General features: G+C 41.9%; 1 protein-coding gene across 2 annotated transcripts in view; it reads left to right on the forward strand.

Annotated features, from left to right (window-relative positions):
- The window catches only part of panx1a (pannexin 1a), an 88,886-nt gene extending 79,192 nt beyond the window's left edge, over positions 1-9,694 (forward strand). The window contains exons 3-5 of one of the 2 annotated variants that reach the window (XM_060826555.1): positions 2,942-3,159; positions 5,295-5,971; positions 9,509-9,694. In XM_060826555.1, the coding sequence (XP_060682538.1) occupies positions 2,942-3,159; positions 5,295-5,971; positions 9,509-9,627 (1,014 nt within the window). In that variant the 3' untranslated portion in view covers positions 9,628-9,694. Of the gene's footprint in view, positions 1-2,941; positions 3,160-5,294; positions 5,972-9,508 lie in introns of those variants that run through there. The other variant, XM_060826556.1, reaches the window with a different exon arrangement.
- Positions 9,695-15,126: the final 5,432 nt, after the last annotated feature.

The following is a 15,126-nucleotide window of genomic DNA, read 5'->3' on the forward strand; positions in this document are numbered from 1 at the left end:
TCATCTGATTCACTTGTGTCCTTTTTTGGGGAAGGAAATCTGACATCTATACCTGTTCAGGCCTACATATGACTCCAGATGCATGGCAATACGATTCACCCTTAAAACGCCATTTGAAATGACCTGTTAAGCCTTTCAGTTCAAAGCAGTTAAAGGTTAGGCAATAAATGCTAGCCTAGTTAGAGACAGTTGCATCCCCATGAATAATTGAAGAAAAGGTGCAATTTTACCAGTATGCATGGTGAAGTGTGGAGGAGAAGGGGTATGGTAACTAATTGAACTTTCAATCGTTGCCACTTTTAGGACTCTGATTTGGAAGTGCTTATTTAGGCAATGTGTTTGAACTTCAACTTTGAAAATTACTCTGAGCAACTCCCTCACTTGCATGGTAGTGAATGCTTCATGTGCAACAAGAAAAAGTCTGTTTCAGATGTTAAAAGAAAATAAGATGGGTCCACCATGGATTTATAATTTTGATGAGAAATGTTCAGGCTTAATTCCAGAGACATTTAAAAATGGCATGCAAGATCAGTTTCTGGATTTTGTATCAGTTTTTTGCATCAGTTTTTGCTAATGTATAATAATCAATTGGGTAATGAGCCCATTGCTACATGACCAATCTGGCTGGCTTCAATGGACTTAAGGATCTCCAAACCCCTACAATTTGCATGAATTTGGGCCATCACCAGTGTCCCACAACCAACAATGGGCTAGACGGTATTTAACATATCATGATAATATCTGAGGAATGAAGCTTGGCTAAACAGCAGGTGTATTCACTAACTTTTCTTCCAGTAGTGCCATTGGGCTTTAATTCTTCATTTCAACAAACAGACTCAACAAATTGGAATTTGATTCTCAGTGATACCCAGATTTTGGCATTTGTAGTGGTGTCATACTCCCACTCAATGCTGGTGGAAGTCTCTTGGTGCATGGATATCATCTCTGCATTTGAACCAGAAGTATGTGTGAATGTTATGGCTGTTAATGTCTTTAGCTGTACCCATACTATTGTAATTCTGGTGTGAAACCAAGTCATTATGAAATCATAATCTAATGTATTTTAATATCTCAAATCATTAATTACCATTTGTTACTGTGTTCCATTCTTAGCTAATAAATGTGCACGTTTTGTCTCTATTCTTCCATGACTGTGGTGTTTTCAATTTCTTAATAAATTAGTCACTTAGGAGTTCAAGGATCCTTTTCTCATTTTCATTAAAAACAGTTTCTTCTGTTGATGTTATTTGCATTAACTGTTTTTGTTAAGAAAAAATACTTTTCCTACCATGTTTCACGATATTGCTTAACCTGATCATAAAGCCAGCAATTGACACCTACTTGAAAATTGTGTCAAAGTAAGATGGGGGGGGGGGGCATTGCATTGAAAAGTAGGGAGAGTGGTAACATGGCATTGTATAGAATCCCCTCCCTCTCTGCTGAACTCTCTTTCCCACTCCCTTGAGTCAGCCTGTGCTTCCTCTGCTTCCTACATCAATAATATGCGGTCTGGGACTCAGTGATGATACTTGACCTCAGGCTAATATCGTATTGGCAACAGCTATTATCTCCTCAGTGGATTTGCCAATCACTGAAGTTTTGTCTTCTGGCTGATAGCTCATAGTGGATGGAGTATCTTGATCTGAAAGAGGTGACCACTGTCAAATTAAGTGCCCGAAAGCCTTCCTTAAAAGAGGTGACACGGGCTCTCATTGGCACAAATTGAGTTTAGTAAGTTTCAGTTGCATGGAGTGCAAAGCTGAAATTTTAAGTCCACCTTTCTCTCCCCAGTCAGTAGTTGACTGTCCCTCAGTAATTCCCACTGCTACTGGTGACCTCAAAGCCAGCCACTGTAGGTATTGAATTCAACAGCATCATTATATCTGGGCAATTGGGCAGTTTTTGCAGTAAACTAGCTGCCATGTCCAGACTCCGGATGGAAATGAGCTGCATGCCATTTTTAGCAACCCTACACATGGAGTATTCCAGGAAGGTTAAATGGGCTCGCTCATTCTACAGTAGAGTTCCTGTTTGTGTTCAGTGTTCACTGTTTTCTTCTGACCACTGCCTCCTACTGGCTGGATGTCACTTACTGGAAGATCATTAGATTGGCAGCAGCACATGAAAACTGAATATGAAATATTGACACTAGAAAACATCAAGACGTTTATCAGACCACAAATCTTGGAGAATCTTTACAACCTTCTTTCAGTCCTAAGAGCAAACGTTACGAGGTTTTGCATTCTCAAAGGTGTTCAGAAACCATAACCAAGCCTGAAAGAACTATCCAGACTGAGAATAGCATGCAGAATCTGTCCCTGCTGCAGTCAGAGAGTTAATGTCAAGGAGAATCTGTAAGTGGTGGAAAGTCACTAGAACTTTGTCTTTAGTGTGAAGATCTCCAATGTCATGTGTGGTTCAGTGTGTACTCTGTAAAGTGAGTTGAGATGTACACACGCTTTTCTTTTTCCTAAAGGTATGTGAAAAGCTCTGTGATCAGCATCTTGAATGCAGAAGGTAGCTTTGTAATGTCATCAAAGCCTGCCAAACTTAATCGGAAAATTCTTTTACGTTGAGCTTTACATTTTGAAGCCCACCAATAGCATGGATTTCGAGTGCAAAGAGCTGTCATTGACCAGATTGATTTTGTTAGATTTAAAAGTTTGGTGCTTGAGAAATCCACTGCAGGGGAAGAGAATAACACTACCATGAGAAACTGAACCTTGAGAGGAAACCTTTTCAGGCTGTTTGTGCCAGAGAATATTGAACATGTACATGTATATTTCATAATTTGACTGGCAAGCATAATAGCTCATACACTATGCATTGCATTGTATGTAACATTAAATTTTGGACTTATTTATGTAATTCTTTATAAATTTATCAATTATATATATGAAAAAACATTCTTCTCATCCAAAACCTTTTCTCTTTAATGTAGGTGTTTCCATATGTTCTTCTGCTTGGGGCAATCCTTATGTATATTCCAGCCTTATTTTGGCAGTTCACTGCAGCACCTCAGCTTTATGGTGAATTAACTTTTATAATAGAAGAGCTTGATAAGGCTTACAATCGTGGAATTAGATTAGCACAGCACATTGCCAGCACTAGTGGATTTGATGTCAACGGCTGGCCCCAATCCTTTGGGGAACCGAGTGGGTATGTAGATAAGCCATTTGTTGTATTTTGTATGGTAATAAGTTACTGCAGCTATCCCGAGCCTCTGCATCAAATTGATTTCTATATTAAACAAATTGTATAGAATGGTAGACAGATGAGGTCATATAATGTCTTTGTGGTTACAGTAACAATCATTTATTTAACATTGAATTGTAGATTAATGGAAAATAAGCTTATTTCCTGGCTGTTGCTTTTTAAGAATTTTTATTGGCAACATTCTAACAAAACAAGGCTTTTGTGGGAGTGGATGGGGACATGAAATATGTAATTATGTTAATGCAAATGTAAAATATGGAAGAACAGAAAGAAAGGGGCAATCATGGCACAAACATTTCTCAACTCTCTAATTAGCTATTTAGCAAGAATCAGCAAGAAAATAAGGCACGTATTTCACTTGAAACACACAATATTTGACAAATTCTAAAAGATTATGAACTGAATTCTCTTTTTTTTCTGGAGCATTTGGAGTTCAGCCCACCATTCTAACCTTGCAGCATTGCTGACCTATTTTCACTGGTCTTTCACTGCTAAAATGTTTTGTTATATTGTTGGAAGAGATGAGAAAATTAAAGAGGCAGACAAATCCTGAAGGAGAACTCATTTATAGCTTTTGTAAGACATCGACAAATTAAATGTTGGTGGCATGATATTAGGCTTCACTTGCTGGTACTGCCATACTGCAAAATTTAATCGGATACGTTCACACCTCCTTCAGATTACTACTCACATGGTGAAATCTAAAATTTACTTGAAGTATTTCCAGTCTCATTTATGTTGATGTGCGATACATTGAACACTGTTGTTTGCCATGAGAAAGAGAGTGGTAAAGAAGTTCATATTTCTCTGTTTTTTAATGTTGTAATTTTTGAGAGTCCATCACCTAATGCCCTGACAATACTGCATAGTTTCCAAAAGACTACTTCTATAATAAACAAATTTAAACAACATTGACTAAACATTATTGGCTAGCCAACTAACTTGCTAAATTACAGAGGGATTATTCCCTTTTAACTTTTAATACAACCAAAATCACTATGCTACAGTTACATTTCACTGCAGTTTTTCTGCAGAATTGTTGTTTTTACAGAAAGAAGACCAATTTATCTTCCAACTTCCAATTAGAGTCATAGAGTCAGAGAGATAAACAGCACAGAAACAGACCCTTCACTTCAACTCATCCATGCTGACTAGATATTCTAACCTAATCTAGTTCTATTTGCCAGCACTTGGCCCATATCCATCTAAATCCTTCCTATTCATATATCCATCCAGATGCCTTTTAAATGCTGTAATTGTACCAGCCTCCACCACTTCCTCTGGCAGCTCATTCCATACATGCATCACCCTCTGTGTGAAAACATTGCCCCTTATGTCCTTTTTACATCTTTCCCCTCTCACCCTAAAACTATGCCCTCTAGTTCTGGACCTCCCCACCCCAGGGAAAAGATCTTGTCTATTTTTCCTATCCATGCCCCTCATGATTTTATAAAACTCTATAAAGTCACCCTCAGCCTTTGGCTTGCTTTTCCTCATTTCATTTAGCAGTAAGATCAGGAAACCATTAAAAAGTACACCTCTACATTTCCAGGGAAATATGAAACCATCCACCAGCTGTAAGGCATTGCGTCAGCCCTTTGCTATGTCAACACAAACCTTTGAGATCCCTTAGATTGTCACTGGAAGCAGCTGCATCTCTTAAACCAGAGACTGTCTGTCTTCCCACAATTCCACTCGTAGCTCACAGAAGGGAGTACAGTTGCTGCAGTCCATTGTCTCTATATTCCTCTTTATTTTTGTCCAAAAACTTAGAGACTGAAAGTCTGTCTACAGTCAGTGTAGGTCTCCAGGTGTGAGAACTTTATAATTTTCTCCTGTAGGCATCACCCTGAGGCTTTTTGGTGCAATACGTGTCCAAGCTACATGGCCTGTCATCAGGCAGAGCTCATCACATCTTATTTTATGATCCTATTTTGACTTGAATTAAAAGGACAGTCCCAAAGTGGATTAATCTTATAAAACTTTACATTCATACCAAAATGACTAAAGTAGATCACCTAAAAATAGTACATCATGTTTTAGGTTCTCTTAATTAAATGTTCTTTCTTTAACTTTAGTGCCAAGGAGAAGAAGGAGAATTTTTTCCAATTCCCAATCGTGGAGCGTTACTTGAAATCAAAAGAAGATTCCTGGAATATGTTGACATTGTATCTTATCCGCAAAGGCCTCGCTCTTACTTTTCTTATACTTGCCTGCATCTACTTGGGGTATTACATCTCTCTGACCTTTCTCACGGATGAATTCAGATGCTCAGTCAAAACTGGTATTTTGGGGAATGAAACAAGCATACCAGAATTTTTTCAATGCAAACTCATTTCTGTTGGAATTTTTCAACTTCTAAGTATTGTCAACATTGTTGTATATATCCTCCTTATACCAGTTGCAGTGTATAGCATGATTTTTCCTTTCAGAAAAAACTTCACTTTTCTAAAGGTATATGAACTTTTACCACAGTTTGAAGTGATGAACATTACCAAAGGTTATTGGAATGATTTGAATCTGTACCTTCTATTCCTGGAAGAAAATATCAGTGAAATAAAATCCCATAAATGCCTTAAAGTGCTAGAACACATAAAAGGTAAGGAGTTATTAGAACCATCTATGATGGATGCAATGATGCCTTTAATAGCCCTTGGACAAGTCAAGTCAGATACAGTGGATGGTTTGGCCAAACACAAGAAAGCTGATCAAAAATCTGACCCCAATATGGACCAGAATGCAACACAACTGAAAGGTAAGACATTTTGTTGAAATAAACTTCAAAGCAGGCACCTTTTTTGCAAAGAATGTAGGGATCAAAAGCCCTGGTTTCTTTTGTACTATAACACATATATTTTTACACTAGAAAAATATATATCATAATTTATAAACATCATACCCTTCTCAAACTGAGGGTAGCAACAACTGATTCCAGCAGTATGGCTTGTTTTGATGGCCATTCTGAACAGAAACCTATTTCAATGGACCAGAATAGTCTCAAAATTCCTATTGAAATTACTAGGAAAAAGAAAAATCTACATCACCATTTGCTACAAAGATCTTTCCATAGTGTGCACTCAGGATTATTTTCAAGTGTCTTAAATTTTAAGTAGGTTAAAAGGAATTTTCCTGAGCTTTGTTCCCATGACTATCTGCTCTTTAAATGCAAAGGCCACAAAAAGAAGTGACCATCCAGATTAGTTAGTTTCTGTCTCTTTAACTTTGACATAGGATTTTCTGAATGAAAATGGTGACTGCTTGGTTTGTATTGAAACATGGAGACATAGACCATTCTACATGTAATCAACAATGAAGAAGAGAGAATATTTCTAGCCTCTTCCCTCATTTTCCTGTTTGTCACCTTACTAAGTATCTGGGCAATTGTGCAGGAAGTATAAGGCACTCTTCCCTACCTTTCAAAGATCGACTGGAATCTTGGGTCAGGTCAAAGCTATTCAGATAGGGCCAATAGTTAAGCAATTCTGCGGAATCAGTGCTTTTCTATCCTGTATTGGAATTTAGGCATGTAAAAGGCCCTGGCTCATGAATTCCAGTCATTTTAAGACACAATATCAACAGCACACACTGATAAAATTTAAAAGCAAAATACTGCAAATGCTGATTATCTAAAGCAATTCTTCAGTTCTGAAGAAGTCATACTGAACTCAAAATGTTAACTCTGTTTCTGTCTCCACATATGCTGACAGACCTGGTGAGTTCCTCCAGCATTCTCTGTTTGTTGGTCAAATTTAATATGAGTAATATGTGTCCTGCCCAAAGTTAGGATAATTGGCTGGACCCCTGTGTCATTTCTCTGAGTCTAAATGCAATAATCAAACACTTATTCTCTGTCAGGATAATCCAGAATCTAGTAAAACTGAAATCCTGTTGCAAGGAGATGCTTGCCAATTAAAAGTGACCAGTTCTTTACTATGGGCAGTACCAGGAGGAGCAGAGACCACTCTGAGAATAATGCTCGGCTTACGTTGGGATTTGTCAGTGGGAGTCTAAAGAGAGTGAGTGTGGGCTGGTGTGAGAGTTACAAGGAGAGAATCACATGATGGGTAGGTGAATGAGGTGGTAGTGCTAAGGAGTCAGGTCAGGATTAACTATTAGTCTACTTCCAACCTATGAATTATAGCAATGAGGGACCCTCCAGTAGGCTGCAGGCAAAGTTGAACAGTTTGTATGTAGTGAGTGTCTCATCTGCATTTCTGGCTTAATGTATAAAGACTTCCCTTTTCCACCTGGATCGATCAGAAATGGACTACAAGGACCTATCTTGCAATATTCTCCCATTCAATGGGAGCCCCAGTCTCCCAAACTGCTTCCAAAAAGGACATGGAATTGTACTCTGGGTGTGCTATTATTTCTGTGTTAACAGCCAAGCGAATATGGCAGATCATTATTTCAAAAGTTCTACATTTATTCTAGAACTTATTTCACATAAACCAGTCATTTTTACTCTAAAATGAATGAATTGACAAATATAAAGACTGGAAGCTGGAACTTATTTGTAAATAAAACAGACAAATTGAATGAGATACTAAAACAAGTAATTAGCAATATCTGTTCTACATTAAATTTACTAAGTAAATTTACATATTTAATTTTAGAATACATTTAGAAATTGTCAGATTCTACAGGAAAGGAAGTATTGTAATTATTGAACCGTATACTTGCAATGGTATTTGTTCCTATAGGTAATACTATAGTTGCGAGTTTAGATGTGACACAGTAGCACTGCAAGGAGGATATTAGTTAAGACCTATAAACTACTAAGAACCAAATTTGCTGCATGACAGTTAAGTTTCACACTTTGGCAATTCTAAAACATCATACTACTTTTATTCAGTATGTTTTGTCAATTAGCTGAGTGGAAGGACGTGTGACCCCAGAACCTACACAGGGCATTTCGATAAAGCTAAATGTGTGAGAAGTTACCCGCTTCACGAAAGTGCAACTCACTGACCCAAAGCATAAATCTTTGTTCCTAATTGGAGATTTGCTGTTGGCTGTTACGACAATTAAAGATCAAGCATGTTTTTTGTAAAAACTGATTGATAACTCTGTATTGTGCCTGGGAAACAAGTTGAAAATCTATCGCAAGGTCTTCGATTGTATGTTTGCGCAAGTTGAAAATCTATCACAAGGTCTTACAATTGTGTCCAAATGAATACAATCTTCAGTCTCAACCCAACTTCCACTCTTTCACTTCTCTGATTTGAGTATTTTCTCCTTTTACACCTTTTGCTTCCACCCATTTTCAGTATCAATGTACACCCAGCACATCTTTTAAATTGTTAAAAGGTTTACTGCTGATTTGCTATCAGAGTTAAAAATCAATACATGAGATAGCCAACTTGTACGTCTTAATTACAGCCATGAATGTGAGGTTCTGAGAGTTTTGCTATCTTTGTGGAACTTGCATCTGTTCATAGAGATCCTTATAGATCCCTCAAATAGATTAGTTTTATTACTGTAATTGGAGCAGACAGCCTTGCTAGTTGAATTTTCTTTGTGGCCGAGGCCCAAATATGAGGACTGAAAACTAGACCTGGATTGTTCAGGTGCCTCGGGCTGAGCCTTTCGTTCACATGGCAATTAGTTAGTTGCCTCCAGGTCTCTCATTCCTCTGAAAGACAGGATCACATTCCAAGGAGCTTCTGGCCAGTCAGCTGTTGCACTCGGCAGTGCCAAGAGGAACAGTGACCTCTGATGGGAATGTGCCTCAAAGTCAATGATGCCATAGAGAGCAGACTCTCCTAGTCAGATACGTTGGGTCTGGAGATACTAGTGCTAGTTAGACAAGTCCCTGCAGAGTAGGTGATGTGGATGGGGTTGGGCGGATGAGTGGTGATTGCTGGGGTGAGCTTTTGTGCAGGAATGCTTATTGTCACCAAAAAATAAGAGGAAGACTGTGCAGGGTTACCCAGAAAAGGCTAGAGAATGGCACTAAAGGAACTGTGAATTCAGGGAGCTGGGCAAATGGGTCAAATGGTTACCTTTTATGATGCATCAATTCTATGATTCTGAGATAATTTCTAAATGCATTCCCCCAAAAACAAAAGCAAAAGATAAACTAAACAGAAGAGGGTGCACTGCTGGTTTTCTTGGTATATCAGAAATCAACCTAGGTTCTGGTTCGAGTAAAAATATTCTGGAGTGTAGAAAATGAAGTTACATCCAATGTTCACTTGAAGCAATGAAGCTAAAAAACTTATTAAAAAAGTCTGAAATTTGTTCATTATCAAGATGAATAAATGTGACCTTTTCACAACTGTTTTCACAGTAATTACTAAATCGGCTTCTGTAGAAGATGGGATCAGATCCACCGATGAAGAAAGAGACGAGTCCATGGCTTTACGACAAAGACTTCTGGAATCTCAAATTTGTAGTTCAAACTGTTAAAATATGGAATTAACAATGTGCATCAGTTCCTAAAGACAAATATGAGATCTTAATTTATAAGATTATTAGCCTGTATATTTGTTGTCAGAACAGTGAACTATAGACTGCTCAAGTTTCTCTTGAATCTTAATTATTTGTTGCCTGGGAAAATTCTTTATCTTTAAATATGTACTTTGCTCTTCAATGTGCATTTCTCACATTTTTCTAAGTAAATATCAGTATTTTAGCAAGACTATTGAGTCAGCTTAAAATAGAATGCAGATTGTCAAATCTGGTTAAAATTAATCAGATATTGCTGAGCTTAACTCAATAGAGTCGATGTCTAATTTTTAAAAAGTATTTATACTATGATTGTAATAATGTCATCTTTATTATCTCTTATTTGGAGATATGATTGTGGATATTGTGTTCATATTGAGCCTTTGGGCTGATGGTAGAATTTTCACCACCAAGTCAGAAGTGTAGCACTGAAGCGTCACTCCAGGTAACCTAGACCAACAGAGACTATAATATGGTCATCACTGTATTTATTTGACAAGGTGCTCACATCTGGATTTCCCCCTGCCACACTAAATTAAAACAAGTATGTTTCATAACATAATCTTGGTTGCATTCACGGAGAAGATTCTCTGATGATAAGACTTGCGACAGCAGTGATGGGAAGCCAACCCAGCTGTTCCTAATAAGTGACTCAAGAATCGCATGAGAGAAAGTGAGGACTGCAGATACTGGAGATCAGAGTCAAAAACTGTGGTACTGGAAAAGCACAGCAGGTCAGGCAGCATCCAAGGAGCAGGAGAGTTGATGTTTCAGGCATAAGCCTGGTCTGCTGTGTTTTTTCAGCACCAATTTATTAGAATCTCATGTGAGACTTGAGTTAAGATTTGTCCTAGGTAAGAATACAACAGATGGATTGTATTGACGCTGAAAATAATTACAGAAAAATAATTATTTTAGAATAATTAAATACAGATGCTGTGTAACAACATCTTTGAGGAGAAAGATTCTCTTCGAAGATTTTAACCTACTGCGAATCCTCTTGCAAGGATGCCTTCTTTGAAGAAGCTCTCTTCCTCCCTCTACAAGGATTTCAGTGAGTCCCTCTCTCACTGCACCCCCCAGGTCATCTCCTCTGCACAGAAGCTCTTCAGCCACGTTCTCAAACAGACTCGCTACCACAGCCACATCTCCTTCCTCAGCACCTGCCTACGGAACCGACTGATCCCGCACGGACTCCGGACTACGTTCCGACCAACAAAATTTGGACCCAACCAGGACAACCTGTACCTACAACAAATCCGAAGCCTCCAGCAACAGACCTCCCTCCGGATCCTCCGCTCCAACCTTGCAGCCATGCGTCGCTACCTACATTCCCTGCAATCAGCCCTGCCCCAGCTCAGGACAACACTCTCACAAACTTGCAAAGGACCTCTACTGTTCTTCATCTACAGAAGAATCCTTACACTAAACAAACAGTTCTTCCTAGCCATATCAGAAATTAAAGACAGTAAGTACCAAAAACTTTCATGTACTTACCCCCACACGCTGGGTTCCTCAACTGTTCCGGAATCTTCCATCGGCCTCCGTAATCAGTCAGACGCCATTAACACGCGGCCGCTACAGCGCCCGCGGCACCGCTGATGACTGTGACGTCACTTCCGCCCGCACCGACCTCGCAGCCTCCGCGATCGCCGCCCAGAAACCGCCTCCACGATCGCCAGGAAGATCACCGACGGATTCGCGACTCCCGTGGCTATCGGGAATAACAACGTTTCTTTCGTCGCCACAGCCATTTCCGCCCCTTTGGTTGCCATCACCGCAGCCACTTCTGCCCCCCAGTGACATCACTAACCTGCACGACCACGACGCCTCGTGTCTCTGCCCCCACGCCGACCTCTGTCACCACAAGTAACCCCGCCCCCACGCCGACCTCCGTCACCACACATAACCCCGCCCCCACGCCTAACTCCCCCACGCCGATCTCTGTCACCACGCCTAACCCCGCCCCCACACCAATCTCCGTCACCATGTATAACCCCGCCCCCACGCTGATCTCCATTCCTGCCCCTGTGCCTAACCCCGCCCCCACTCCCAGCTCCAGTCCCACAGTAGGTCCTAGCTCCCAGCCCTGCCGTGTTTTCACCATCCCTCCAGACCTCCCCCTCTCTGAGAATAAAAGATCAGTCCTCAGCAGAGGCCTCACCTTCATTCCCCTACGCCCTCGGATTAACGAGTTCAACACGCGGCGAGACATTGAACAATTCTTCCGCCGCCTTCGCCTCCGTGCCTACTTTTTCAACCAAGACTCTCGCCCACCCTCTGACGACCCCTTCTCCCGCATCTAACTCACCCCATCCACCTGCTCGCCCCGTGCTGGCCTTTTACCCGCCCTCGATCTCTTTATAACTGCCTTCGCGACATTAACCGACTCAACCTGTCCACCCTTCTTACCCACTCCAACCTCTCAACCTCGGAACGTGCAGCCGTCCACTCCCTCCGCTCCAACCCCAACCTCACCATCAAACCGGCAGACAAGGGAGGCGCGGTAGTAGTTTGACGCACCGCTCTTTATACCGCTGAGGCCAAATGCCAGCTCGCGGACACCTCCTCCTACTGCCCCCTTGACCATGACCCCACCTCCCACCACCAAACCATCATCTCCCAGACCATCCATAACCTCATCACCTCAGGGGATCTCCCATCCACCGCCTCCAACCTCATAGTCCCACAACCCCGCACCGCCTGTTTCTACCTCCTGCCCAAAATCCACAAACCTGACTGCCCCGGCCGACCCATTGTCTCAGCCTGCTCCTGCCCCACCGAACTCATCTCCGCATACCTCGACACGGTCCTGTCCCCCTTAGTCCAAGAACTCCCCACCTACGTTCAGGACACCACCCACCTCCACCTCCTCCATAATTTTCGCTTCCCCGATCCCCAATGCCTTATCTTCACGATGGACATCCAGTCCCTGTACACCTCCATCTCCCATCACGAAGGACTCAAAGCCCTCCGCTTCTTCCTTTCCCGCCGTACCAACCAGTACCATTCCACTGACACCCTCCTTCGACTGACTGAACTGGTCCTCACCCTGAACAACTTCTCATTCCAATCCTCCCACTTCCTCCAAACTAAAGGAGTTGCCATGGGCACCTGCATGGGCCCCAGCTATGCATGTCTCTTCGTTGGATATGTGGAACAGTCCATCTTCCGCAACTACTCTGGCACCACCCCCCACCTTTTCCTCCACTACATCGATACTGTATCGGCGCTGCCTTGTGCTCCCACGAGGAGGTTGAACAGTTCATCCACTTTACCAACACCTTCCACCCTTACCTCAAATTCACCTGGACCGTCTCAGACTCCTCCCTCTCCTTCCTAGACCTTTCCATTTCTATCTCGGGCGACCGAATCAACACAGACATCTACTATAAACCAACTGACTCCCACAGCTACCTAGACTACATCTCCTCCCACCCTGCCCCCTGTAAAAACGCCATCCCATATTCCCAATTCCTTCGTCTCCGCCGCATCTGCTCCCAGGAGGACCAGTTCCAATACTGTACAGCCCAGATGGCCTCCTTCTTCAAGGACCGCAGATTCCCCCCAGACGTGATCGACGATGCCCTCCACCGTATCTCCTCCACTTCCCGCTCCTCCGCCCTTGAGCCCCGCCCCTCCAACCGCCACCAGGACAGAACCCCACTGGTTCTCACCTACCACCCCACTAACCTCCATATAAAGCGTATCATCCGCCATCATTTCGGCCACCTCCAAACGGACCCCACCACCAGGGATATATTTCCCTCCCCTCCCCTATCAGCATTCCAAAAAGACCACTCCCTCCGTGACTCCCTCGTCAGGTCCACACCCCCCACCAACCCAACCTCCACTCCCGGCACCTTGCCCCGCAACCGCAAGAAATGCAAAACTTGCGCCCACACCTCCTCCCTTACTTCTCTCCAAGGCCCCAAGGGATCCTTCCATATCCGCCACAAATTCACCTGCACCTACACTAACATCATCTGTTGCATCCGCTGCACCCGATGTGGCCTCCTCTATATTGGGGAGACAGGCCGCCTACTTGCGGAACGTTTCAGAGAACACCTCTGGGACACCCAGACCAACCAACTCAACCACCCCGTGGCTCAACACTTTAACTCCCCCTCCCACTCCACCAAGGACATGCAGGTCCTTGGACTCCTCTATCGCCAGACCATAACAACACGACGGTTGGAGAAAGAGCGCCTCATCTTCCGCCTAGGAACCCTCCAACCATAAGGGATGAACTCAGATTTCTCCAGTTTCCTCATTTTCCCTCCCCCCACCTTGTCTCAGTCGAATCCCTCAAACTCAGCACCACCTTCCTAACCTGCAATCTTCTTTCTGACCTCTCCGCCCCCACCCCACTCTGGCCTATCACCCTCACCTTGACCTCCTTCCACCTATCACATCTCCATCGCCCCTCCCCCAAGTCCCTCCTCCCTACCTTTTATCTTAGCCTGCTGGACACACTTTCCTCATTCCTGATGAAGGGCTTATGCCCGAATCGTCGAATCTCCTGCTCCTTGGATGCTGCCTGACCTGCTGCGCTTTTCCAGAACACATTTTCAGCTTACAACATGTGTGAACAATATTTGAGAAGGAAAATGCTTTCAATGTTACATTAATTAAAATGAACATTCGTCTAGTTATGGAATATAAAAAGTCTTTCTCATGTCTTTCAATTATTTTTATCATTCAAAGTTGTTGAATTTTTCGGGATTTTACAATTATGTATTGGTCAGTTTTCCATTGTTGTATTTGCCAGCTTATGTTTGTCCATTTCAGTGAATAGGAGGGCAGTTGCAACTGGTGAGCATGGAGTTGGAAAACCCCAACTATTATTCAACTAAGGTGGAATCTCCCCATGAAATATAGCCAGAAAAATAATAACTTTCTGATATGTCTGTGTTCAGGTTTTGTAATTGCACTAGCTATAAGAGTCAAAAACAAGAATAAATGGTAATGGCTTTCAAAGATCTACCCAGCAACTGACTACCTGTCTCACGAGTAAGCCTGAAAAGAGAAAATACTGAATAAGAAAAGCAAGTCAGTCAACATTTGCAGAGAATGAATCTGGTTCTCATCTTTCAAAGAGTCCTGTACCAGTGCACTTGTGTAATGCCAGAGTTTCTATTTGTTTTAAATTTCAGGTGTGCTGCTTCTTGTTTTGTGTAGGAGCTGTTACTGTGGAATGTCACAAATGTTTACTGTAGAATTTGGGAAAACTTGCCAAATGAAAAGTAGTTTATGTCACTTAAAACTCTGCTAGAAATATTTTCATTTTAGCTTTGAATTTATTCTTCATACCCTAAGAAAAAAAAGTGATCTTTAATGATAACAGTACTTGAAACTCCATGAAGACAGGGAGCCTTAATTCATTGGTAATCAGTCTAAGGCAATAGACTCTGGTTAAGGGATGCAAGCTTGCAGAGATATCAAATTTATTCATGAACT

This window comes from Hemiscyllium ocellatum, chromosome 6, assembly GCF_020745735.1.
Source record: "Hemiscyllium ocellatum isolate sHemOce1 chromosome 6, sHemOce1.pat.X.cur, whole genome shotgun sequence".
NCBI classification, from domain to species: domain Eukaryota; kingdom Metazoa; phylum Chordata; class Chondrichthyes; order Orectolobiformes; family Hemiscylliidae; genus Hemiscyllium; species Hemiscyllium ocellatum.